Genomic DNA, 12,146 nt, shown 5'->3' with positions numbered 1-12,146 from the left:
GACTGGTCGAGGCAACCCCTGGCAAACTGGCCTTGCAAACTTTAGGGTGATTTAAACCAGTAGATGGCATTTTCATACATTTTTCAACCCACAAACTGCAGATTTCATAAATTGTGAAGAAATAATGTCAATATTAACACCAGCATTGATGCAGGGCTCCACACTAACTTTTTGTCTTGGTTGCACTTGTGCGCCTAACTTTTTTATTTAGGTGCACCAGCACAAAATGTAGGTGCACCAAATTTTTTCCTTGCGTCGCCATTAACGCCACAATTTCAAGGTCACCTTTTTATCACGCTCCATATACATTCATATATATCATGTAACCACCCCCCCCCTTTGCTGTCCTCTGCCCCTCAGATGGCCAACACCTGTAATTTGGCCTTCTTCCCATTTGGCCTTGGCTAAACCAGCTTGCCACACTCCCTAGCATCAAACATATCATTCATATCATTTAGTTTACAGCTCAAAAAGTATATTTTACAGTGGAGTACTTCCTTTAAAAGTTAGCCAGGCTACTAAAACTTTTGACATGATTGAAATTTTCCCGTGTTGTGTAGAATCAGCCAAAGGATCAACTGGTGAAGACATGTCTGGAGGACCGACTGTCAGACGAGAATCCCAGTTTGTTCCAGAGACTGCCCTGACTGATGATGAGTGCAACAAAGCAATCTCACTGATGAAACATTCTGCTGATGCAGACACAATCAAGAAGAAAATGGAACTGACGTTTGTGTATCGCCGCAAAATGATCCTCGACCCCCAGCAGTCAAGCAACATACTGTCTGAGTTTCCACGTTTTAAAGACGTCAAAAGCTTGGTAATTATGTTATTTTGAAAATACTATGACAAGTGAATTGTTTTGTAAGACATTGTAGTGATACTAGCTAGCTAAACTAGCACGCAATACAATTTGATTGGCTGTCAAATAACTGAAATTGTCACCAACACCACCCCACTCCAGGTTGAACAGGATTTTGTTCTAATGTTCGGAGAGGATACCTCAAGCAAGCTTCTGGAAAGGTGGCCGGTCACGTTCAAGAAAAAAGATCATCAAACAATGCAGAAAGCTTCCATCCACAAGTGAGCTTGAAGAACTCTTGCTGGCAGCTGATCCTCCTGAGGATGGCACTGAATTGGATGTTGACTTTGGTAAGATGCTTGTAAGCCTACCTTTTGTGTTGTATTGCAATATCAACATTATGTGTAAACATTTAAATATCAACATAATACTAAGAAGCTGGATCTGTGAAAGATTTACGAGTACGTTCTGTAGCAGTATATTGAACAAAACTTTTGAGATTTGACTCAGCCCTGTGGATGTTTTAGTTAGAGAACTTCTTGTGATGTAGAACTGCTGTCTGTCTGGGGGGTCTTTTGTAAAGAAAACAACGTAACTGAAGTGTGTTAACATTGAACTTGTGTTGTTACAGGTTGGGACAGTGATCTGTCATCGGTTTTACTGCTTATACACCTGATTCCACCCCTCCGCTCAGGGTCGGAAGAGACCAGGAAAGGTTTCCGCATCCCAAGCAGAGAAACATCTTGTGGTATTCAAGAAGGTTTGTATTTTTCTAATTTGTGGTATGAACACCTAATATTAGGCTACAAGTATTCATTCAATATTCATATTCAATAAGAGTAGTGTATTGGCTCTTTCTGCATATTCTACAACTACTTGGCCATTAACTACAGTTTTCCCTCATTTGTCTTCGCAGACCGGAACAAACATTCAAGAGCATCTCGATGCCATCACTACTAGCGCTCAGCCCTATCTCCTAGCTGTTGGAGTTAAGAAGAATGCAATCCACCAGTTCTTCATCATTATCGACAAGAATGCCATACCTTGCAGGTCAACCTCTTCTCTTGTTGCTTTTGACGAACTATTTAAGGCACATTTTGTGTTTGGCACATCCTACAACACCATGCTCCACAACATGTACACTTTCATCCAAACTACAGTGTACAGCATCGATGCTGGCAAGGTCAAAGAGAGCCCTCGTGTTGCTGAAATCAGGGCGAGGTTACTTCATTAGTGCTTGAAGTTTCTCCTCGAACATGAAGTGTTTTGTTTGTCAGGCTGAGTTATCGAGTTCAAATATGCTTGTTAGGCATTTACGATTAGTTCACGGTTACTTGCCTGGAAAAAATCTCCGGCTTAAATGTGCTCAGACTGGATGTGGCTGTGCGTTTGGTACGTTTTCTGGTTTTAGGAAACATTTAAACACAAAACACACTGAGTATATTGACCAACAGGTTGACCCTGATGTTTATTTAAGCAGCATTGGAGAGGCAGTGACCACTAATGTAGAGGAGACAGCTACAACGTCACGGACAGTTAATGAACACGAGGTAGCCACATCTACTCTGTTGAAAAAGTCCAACAGGAGCACTCTAGATATGTGTGCCTCTGCTGTTGCACAACTAAAAGCAGCTGGATTAAGTCAATCTACTGTAAATAGTTTTGTTTCCTCCATGGAAGAAGTGTTTTTTGAGATTCAAAGTCAAGCTACAGATGCAGCTTTGCAGTGCTTATCTCCACAGGAAACTGAAAATAAGAACAGAATAGAACAATCTTTGCAAAAGTTGGAAAACCCTTTCACACCCTTAAATTCAGAAGCTAAACGAAATAAACACTTCAAAGAGAAATGGGGAATCGTAGAACCTGTTGAAAAGGTGCTTGGCACAAGATTTGACAGCAGAAGAAACAAAACAACTGGGACATACGATCAGGTCGTTGTAACTGACAAGTTTGCATATATTCCTATTTTAGAAACACTAAAGGCCATTTTTCAAAACCCAGAACTTGCAGACATGTTCAAGCCCAGGCACATGCCCAAGGAAGGTGTGTATGCAGACTTGAGAGATGCCGCCTATTTTAAAAAAGTCCCTTATTCTCTATAGAAAAAGATGCCATACAGATCCAGCTATTTTATGACGACTTTGAAACAGCAAACCCCTTGGGGTCTAAAAAGGGTATACACAAATTAGGTGCTATATACTTTACATTAAGGAATTTTCCCCCAATCTTTAATTCATCATTGATAAATATTCATTTGGGTGCTCTTTTCCATGCGCAGGACATCAAGCGTTATGGTTTTAATTTGATACTTGAGCCACTTGTCAGTGATCTTAAAGTACTCGAGACAGAGGGACTTAAAGTTCCCAGATTGAAAGATGTGATTCACGGTACCATAGTTCAGGTCACTGGTGATAATCTTGGGTTGCATGGTTTATTTGGCTTTGTGGAGTCATTTGGGGCAAGGTATTGTTGTCGTTTCTGTCTCCTTGAGAAAGATTGTTTTCAAACTGTGTTCTGTGAAGATGATCCAAAAGTTGTACTACGAACTATCGAGATGCACAAACTGCACTGTCAAACTTTACAAACAGATCCTACACTACCTCATATCTATGGTGTCAAACGCATTTGTCTGCTGAATTCACTACAGTATTTTAATACAGCCAACAATTTTTCTGTAGATATAATGCACGATATTTTAGAAGGAGTTGCTCAGTTTGAAGTCAAACTTGTCCTGCAGTACATTAAGGAAAACTTCCTAAATGCTGAACAACTGGCTGGTAGAATACATGCTTTTGACTATGGATACAATCAGCAGCGAAACCGTCCACCTAGAGTAAAGTTGTTTGATGGAAGTAATGATTTGGGGTTGAATGCTATACAGTCTTGGTGCTTATTACGTAATATGCCTTTGCTATTTGGTGATTTAATACAGTCAGATGACCAGCACTGGCATCTTCTACTTTTGCTTCTACACATTGTTAACATTGTATTTTCCCCAGTCCTTACAGAAGGCATGACCATTTACCTCAAACATTTAATCATTGATCATCATCAGCTCTTCAAGCAGTTGTTTCCTGCAATCAATCTCTTACCAAAGCATCACTTCATGATTCATTACCCTCGTAATATAAAAAACATCGGCCCAGTTCTGCACATGTGGTGCATGCGTTATGAAGCTAAACATAATTTTTTTAAGAAGCAATTAAAAAGCTTTAAAAATGTAACAAAAACATTAGCCAAAAAGCACCAAAGTTGTATGGCAATGTATCGAGAGTCCTTTAGCAAGGAAAGATTAACTTTAGGTTCGGGGAAGATGGTAACACTTAGTGAGCTCAAAGAAGGTCCCGAGATTGCTTTAAAATGTGGGTCTGTATTGTCTACCAGTGTGTTTTCTGCCAAGTGGATCAAACATCATGGTACAGAGTACCGCCGTGACTTCATTATCTGTACTGAGGTAGCATTTGAGATGCCTGTATTTTGTAAAATCAAAATTATTGCTGTGAAAGATGACTGTGTATTGCTCTGTGGAAAACTGATGGAAACAGTGTGTTTTGATTACCATTACTATGCCTTTAAGGTCAGGATGCATCCAGACAGGGTTCAAAAGGTGATCAACATTACTGAACTGTGTTACTTTAAACCTTTTGATGTTCAAATGAAGTATGGAACGACAGATTCCTCCTTGTATGTTGTTCCCTATTGCCATTTTATGGAAACCTAAGGTCAATGTTTTAAAAAGGGATTTGTATTCTTAATATATTTTAGCCTGACATAGTTGAGCTGTTAATAAAAATTTGAAATGCATTATTTTGTGGTAAGTTGTGATTTTTACTCACTTAATGGAGTATTTGGTGTAATTTGACACTAAAAAAGTGTAAAATGAATACTGCTGAGATTTATTTCCGTGACACTATACGGTGTTAGAATTTGACTCTATTTGAGCTTGTTTTTCACTGCAAGATAGTCAATTATCAACACAATAGTGTGTAACATCAACACTTATCAGAGTTATTTTAACCTTGAGTGTCAACTCCATGCAGTGTTAAACTGGACTGGAATCAAACTCAATCAGAGTTGATTTGTTATTTTAGAAGAGTAAATGATTAACTCTTCCAAGGGTAATATTTACACTCTCCAGTGTTATTTAACCTTTAGTGTAAAATTAAAATAACACTATTCAGTGTAAGCGAGTGTTAAATTTTTACTCTATTTAGAGTTAATTTAACTCTAAAATGTTAACACTATGAAAAGAGTCAAATTAACACTATTTCAGGGTGGGACCATATACACTCAGAAATAGTGTTAAATTTAACTCTTTAAGTGTTACTTTAACACTTCAAAATTTACTGTGTAATTTATGAGACACCCTAATGCCTAAAACCTTGTTTTCTTTTATCCAAGGCGAGGACGTCTCTGTGGATGTTTTAGAGGCTTTGGGATATATGGACCAATTATTTAACAGCCTGACTTCTGTCACCTGGAACAAGGAAACACTGAGCCTCTTCAAAAACGGATTACCAGTGATGTTAAGAAATTAGAGGGATGCGTAAATATGATCCTTCATGGTGTAGCCTAAGCTATATTTGGGGGGCATACAATAATTGGCATAGGTCTTTAATTTGTGATTTAATATCAACGATATATTTTCATAACCTGTCTTAAGACAGAATTAATTCACTCAGCACAATTGTATTTTGTCTCCAGGTCAGATGTGGTGTTGGGGCATCCTCTGGAGATGGAGGGTTGGTTACTTCAGCCAACGCGTCTATGAAAACATATTTCGACAAGCTGAACACCGTCTTGAAACAGAAGGTGGGTCCAATATCAAATGCACTGGAAAAGAGGCTAAATTAATCTGAGGAAAAGTTCTAGATCACCACAAATCGGATGAATTTCGTTGCCACAACTCACATATGCAACTTGGAACTTCCAAGCTCGGTTTTAGTTTCGTCAGATGCGCTGGTGCAGCACCTGCTGTAGTTGAGTTGAGTGAAAAAATGCATGGCTTGTATGAGTTCCAGGAACACAGCGCATGTGCATGGAAGATCGTATGAGCGGAGGTTCGCTACAAAATTGTGCAGTTTTAAAAATCCCTCGACAGCAGAGTCAAGCCGTGAGGAAGAAGCGGTCTGTTGGACAACCACAGAATCATCATTGGAGACATGTGACATGTTCCTGAGACTGGCTAATAGATTGATGGCTGATATATTTACTGACTGACTGATTGATATATTTATAATACAATTAAATGAAAAATACATGCATCTATTATCATATTGTTTTTATTAATTCATTTATATATTCAGTCATCCATTCAGTCTTTCATGCATTCATTCGTTTATAGACTTACTTTTTTAAAGGGGCAATTTGAAGTTCAAACAACACCATAGTGGACACTCGAGCACTATTTTGGTAAATAGCTGAGGGATGGGGTTCGAAAAATGTAACCACTGTCAGAGAGCTATTGATTCAAGTAATGACCAGCCAAGAGATCAAATTATAGTTTAACTACATTTTTGAAGCTATACTGTGTTTGTTTTGATTTATATTGTTTCAAACCAAGTATATTTTGGGTTCTGTTGAAGTAAGACAGTTGAACTAAGCTCATGAGGCATTTAAAAGTTATATATTCTTCAAGAGTCAATAGGTAGCCTGTGTATCATTCATTTAAAAGTCCAAAATTGGATGTAGCAATCGCAGAAATTGCCTCTTTAACTAAGCATATCCAAGACGATGAAATGTAGTGCTATTAGGAATTAGGATTTAGGTCATTTTCTAATAAACCTACGATAATGTTATCACAACACATTGGCACATTGGTTTATTTATAGAAATGGGCATGCTAGTCTCTCGTAAGGAATAAATAGTCAAATGTTAATGTTATCCTGATTATTCAGATACAGACTTCATAAAATGCCGGTTAATTTATATTTAATCATTGTTATTATCAACAGTTTAATTCAAATGTATAGACATGAATGGGATTAAAGACAGAAGATGCAAACAGAAAGAGATCACATTAAATCCTCATCTCTCACTCCCTCTCTCTCACAGACACACGCAAACAAACAAACGCACAGAGAGAGAGAGAGAGAGAGAGAGAGAGAGAGAGAGAGAGAGAGAGAAAGAGAGAGGGAGAGACAAGCAAATAGCAGTTTTGTGATTAAAAAACAAACATTGTAGTAAGTGCCATTAGTTTATTATTCGTGTTAAAGACCCATGGGGCGGCGCACAATTGGCCCAGCGTAGTCCAGGGTAGGGGAGGGAATGGCCGGCAGGGGTGTAGCTCAGTTGGTAGAGCATGGCGTTTGCAACGCCAGGGTTGTGGGTTTGATTCCCATGGGGGACCAGTATAAAAAAAGAATGTATGCACTCACTAACTGTAAGTCGCTCTGGATAAGAGCATCTGCTAAATGACTAAAATGTAAATGTAAAGGGTCGATATTCTCTCTCTCTCCCTCTCCTTCTCCCTGTCGTTCTTAGCAACGTTTGAGTCTTCACAAGGCCTGCCATGAGTTACATTTTTAAAACCTACTGAAGACAACGTGCCTCCCATGAACGATCACTCAAAACATGACGAGAGGGAAGTAGAGCACACGAAAAGGGAAATCCGGTCTTGCGGTTCACCAGGCAAAACTTTCCCAAATTCATTCATTTTAACTCTTAATTTAGTGAGACTCCCTTTCACTTTTTGTACATCCGTTCAATCCTCACTATTTAAGTGTTAATCCGCAGATATTGGATCAGAACACAAACCACATTCTGACTGGAGGAAATTTGCAATATACTGGCAACAGGTGAGTCAACAACATGCTATCATTTGATCATTGCTTCAGGCTTCAATGAATGAATCATATTCAGGATTATATTCAACTAACAATGATTATCTGCTGCAGGTCATCTAACTACCCTAAGAATGGCACTTCAGGCTATTACTTGGATGAGTGCCTTCCTCTGCCTCGCACAAGTTTGCTCCATGCCCATGCCTTGCCACCTACAAGGAGAGCTGGTGCGAACAACCCACAACCTACTGAGCGACATGGTACATTTTTTAAATTACTTTTGACTTGAGATGTATTATCCAACTATGTTTAACTGAATAGCTCAACGTGAACACTGTGTTTTCTCTTTCTTTCAGGGGGGTCATTTTCCTCTGGAGTGCCTGCAGGAGAATGTCTTCCTGGCATTCCCAGCCGCCGCATTTGCAACCTCCGGCGCGCCACAGGTAAGGGCAAGCAACATATACAAGTGTTCTTTACAGAATGAAAGAGTTTTTGCAACCGTTAGGATTAGAAAGTAGAAAACTTACAACTGCCATTCATGTTATTTGAAATGATTGTTGTTGTCCGTTTCAGTTGAGCAGCAGTGGTGCTAAGGCTATTTATGATACATTGAAGAACATCGACTCATTGTTTGGAGCTGACGACCTGCCAACTAAGTGGGACCAACAGAATTTGGAGAATTTTCAGAATATTATATTCCGCCAGATTGAAGAGAGCAAATGTGTGAGTTGCTATGCCAACACAGATAGCTTAACTGTTTAATTATGGTATGGTGGCATTTGAATTATTATTAATCGCCTACCTCTTTCTTTCTGGCAGATGATGGGCAGTGTGGATACAAGTGATTATCCCATCAGGGCAGAGGAACTGAAGACATACTTTGGGAAGATTGCAGCAGTCCTAAAAGAAAAGGTAGACTATAGGTTAAAAACAAAAAGACACATTGTTTTGATAATATCTCTACATTGGACAATATTACCCTACATTGTCCTAACAGTTTATTTTTATTTTCACAGAATTTCAGTTACTGCGCCTGGGAAGTGGTTCGAAAAGAACTCCTGTACACCCTACAGTTCATTCTGAAACACAACTCTGATAGCCTTCTGTGGTCCAACAGAACATGAATTTGAACTTGCAGAACTTTTTTTACAATTGGGTTTTACAATTGTGCTTGATTTTAAAAGCCTACTATTCTACAATCATGTAATGTGCAATGTCAAACTGCAATATTGTACATGTATTTATTTATTTATCAAGGATATTTATTTATGTAGGCCTATTTATGAATGTATTTATTTATCTGTTTGAAAATCGTGCCTATATGTTAATCTTCATAAAATGTTAAATTAATAAACTTTTTTATACTTTTAAATATTGTTAATCTGAGTGCTCATTCTGCAGCCAAGTCTTTCGGTGTGTGAACATTCAGATTGTGGTTAAAAATGCTCGGGACATATGCACGGATGGCAGTACAATTAATTGTATAGCCTACTACTCCATAAAGGAAAGCCATAAAAACAAGTAAAATGTATCTTCTCAAAATGTAGTTATATTCAAAAGCATTTTTTCAATGAAGTGTGTTTTACTACTGGACAGGGCAGCCAGTTTTGAATGTTGCACTTTAAGCTCCTATACGAATTCCGTTCCTACCATAGAGTTCCTTTTAAATTATTCGAAATCCTAATTCTATGGTTCCAACCCCCTCTGTGAAATTGGATTCCACAATCAATAACGTAATCGGAACAATATTAGCCGAATAGACTGAACAGGTGCACAGTGAATTCACAAGCAGTGAGGTAAAATGGTCGAAATTTAGCTTTCATTCAACACTATCAGTCTCTCTTTTAATAACATCTATTTTTATTTCAAGGATGTCCAATATAAACACTGAACAGCCATATGCTTCAGATTGCACTGTCTGGTTAAAAGAGAGTCAACGGACTAAATGTGTGAGCAAAATGTGGTCTCTGTGAAACGCCTATTGAAACAATGGTTCTTGCTAACCCTACACAGAATCTGAAAAGTGTGGTGTGCAATGTCCACAATTTCAGCATATTTATATTGATCATGGCCCTCATTTAATAAGACAGAGCCCTGCAACATTGTATTATAGAGTTATTCGTTTTTCATATTCAATATTGCCAGCTGAATAACTGCTTAATGTTATCATTTAATGCATTGCTCCAATGCAATTATTTGCATAGACATGTATGAAAATGGTTCACTTGCATTATATTTTCCTGATTAATTTCACAATAGCATAATTAAGAATCACCCACTGAAAATGTGGGCTTATAAAGGGAAGCGAAAGCCTGAACCATGCTACCTTCTTCACCACGAAATATTTTTGTATACCTTCATGTAGCGATACTTGGGTGTATACTTCAGCAATGTAGGTATCATATCGAATCAAGATAATAGGTTGTTAATCATTTCTAATGTCTGTTGGACTCAATTTCTTTCAAAATAAACATGGCTGTATTGAAATGGTTGCGCATCTGTCTGACTATGTTCTGCCTAGACACAGCAGCATCCGATCCGTGCAGGTGGACGCAGTTTATGCACCAGTCCGCTCTTTGGTGTGCACAATTTGATGCTCAATATATCTCATTTTTAGGCCTACATTTTAATGTATTTATTATAGCACATTTTATCTAACCAATGCTTTCACGCTCTGTCAAGGGTGCTGTAGGTGGGTGTGGTGCAGGAATCAAGCGCAGGACGCAGAAACTAAGTCCAAAAGACTTTAGTGAAATATTCACGTAGTACACGAGCTCAACAAGCCCGGAGGCGAAATAAAGGCGCACACAGGCGTCAAAAAAAAGGCGCACTAACGTGTGCGAAAAACCCTCTCCTAGACAACGGACACACAAGGATAACTAAATAGGACACTAATGAGCACTAACTGGAAACAGGTGTACAACATCAAGACAAAACCAAACGAACATGAAACATCCAACGGTGGCAGCTAGTACTCCGGGGACGACGACCGCCGAAGCGGAGAGAGTTTTGGGCCATCTCCGCCCAGGGAATATACCGAGCCCACTCCTCCGGCCGGTCCTGGCAATACGACCTCAGAAACCTACCCACATCCTGGTTGACTCGTTCTACCTGCCCATTGCTCTCCGGGTGGTACCCCGAGGTAAGGCTCACCGAGACCCCCAAACGCTCCATGAACGCTCTCCAGACTCGGGAGGTAAACTGGGGGCCTCGATCAGACACTATATCCTCGGGTACCCCGTAATGCCGGAAGACGTGGGTAAATAGTGCCTCTGCAGTCTGTAGGGCAGTAGGAAGACCCGACATAGGGAGAAGACGACAGGCCTTAGAGAACCGGTCCACAACGACCAGGATGGTGGTATTCCCCCTGCGAGGGGGAAGGTCTGTCACAAAATCCACTGAGAGGTGGGACCAGGGTCGTTGTGGAACGGGCAGGGGTTGTAACTTACCCCTGGGCAAGTGTCTGGGCGCCTTACACTGGGCGCACACCGAGCAGGAGGAGACATAAACCCTCACATCCCTGGCTAACGTGGGCCACCAGTACTTAGCGATAAGACAATGCACTGTCCGGCCAATACCCGGATGTCCAGAGGAGGGTGACGTGTGAGCCCAGTAAATGAGTCGATCCCGAACCTCGAGCGGAACGTACTTCCGACCCACAGGACACTGTGGAGGGCTAGGGTCGGTACGCAACGCCCGCTCGATTTCAGCATCGACCTCCCACACAACCGGTGCCACTAGACAAGACGCCGGTAGTATGGCAGTAGGCTCAACGGACCTCTCCTCCGTGTCATACCGCCGGGACAGCGCATCTGCCTTACCGTTCTGGGACCCAGGGATGTACGTGATTTTAAATACGAACCTGGCGAGAAACATACTCCATCGAGCCTGGCGAGGGTTCAGTCTCCTCGCTGCCCGGATGTACTCCAGGTTCCGATGGTCAGTCAAAATGAGGAAAGGGTGTTGAGCCCCCTCAAGCCAATGCCTCCACACCTTAAGGGCCTGAACTACAGCTAACAGCTCCCTGTCCCCGACGTCATAATTTCGCTCCGCCGGGCTGAGCTTTTTAGAGTAAAAAGCACAGGGGTGGAGTTTAGGTGGCGTGCCGGACCGTTGAGTGAGTACGGCCCCTACACCGGCCTCAGACGCGTCCACCTCGACCTGAAAGGGTAAGGCGGGATCCGGATGCGCCAGCACCGGAGCCGACGTAAACAGGTCCTTCAGTCTCCCAAAAGCCCTGTCCGCCTCAGCTGACCACTGCAGGCGCACCGGACCCCCTTTCAGAAGGGACGTGATGGGAGCTGCCACCTGTCCAAAACCCCGGATAAACCTCCGGTAGTAATTCACAAAGCCCAAGAACTGCTGCACCTCTTTGACAGTGGTTGGGGTTTGCCAATTACGCACGGCTGACACACGGTCCACCTCCATTTTCACCCCTGACGCGGACAACCGATAACCCAAAAAGGAGACCGACTCCTGGAAAAACAGACATTTCTCTGCCTTGACATACAGGTCGTGCTCCAACAGCCTCCTCAATACACAACGCACCAGGGCTACATGGT

At 41.1% G+C, this 12,146-nt stretch overlaps 2 protein-coding genes across 2 annotated transcripts; both read left to right on the top strand.

The window, feature by feature from the left end:
* The first annotated feature begins 1,483 nt into the window (after positions 1 to 1,483).
* Positions 1,484 to 4,606, top strand: LOC121569708. The gene is made up of 2 exons (XM_045221307.1): positions 1,484 to 1,562; positions 1,719 to 4,606. The coding sequence occupies exon 2, from the start codon at positions 3,357 to 3,359 to the stop codon at positions 4,521 to 4,523; it is 1,167 nt and encodes a 388-aa protein (XP_045077242.1). The 5' UTR covers positions 1,484 to 1,562; positions 1,719 to 3,356; the 3' UTR covers positions 4,524 to 4,606.
* Positions 4,607 to 7,718: 3,112 nt separating this feature from the next.
* On the top strand, positions 7,719 to 8,835 carry LOC121569702 (interferon alpha-1-like). Its single transcript, XM_041880845.2, has 5 exons — positions 7,719 to 7,844; positions 7,941 to 8,027; positions 8,158 to 8,307; positions 8,404 to 8,496; positions 8,601 to 8,835. Exons 1-5 carry the CDS (start codon positions 7,719 to 7,721, stop codon positions 8,706 to 8,708), a joined length of 564 nt encoding a protein of 187 aa, XP_041736779.2. The 3' UTR covers positions 8,709 to 8,835.
* Positions 8,836 to 12,146: the final 3,311 nt, after the last annotated feature.

This window comes from Coregonus clupeaformis, chromosome 7, assembly GCF_020615455.1.
Source record: "Coregonus clupeaformis isolate EN_2021a chromosome 7, ASM2061545v1, whole genome shotgun sequence".
Classification (NCBI taxonomy): Eukaryota; Metazoa; Chordata; class Actinopteri; order Salmoniformes; family Salmonidae; genus Coregonus; species Coregonus clupeaformis.
The sequence above is the reverse complement of the archived record's forward strand: the minus strand, read 5'-3'. Positions and strand labels throughout refer to the sequence as shown.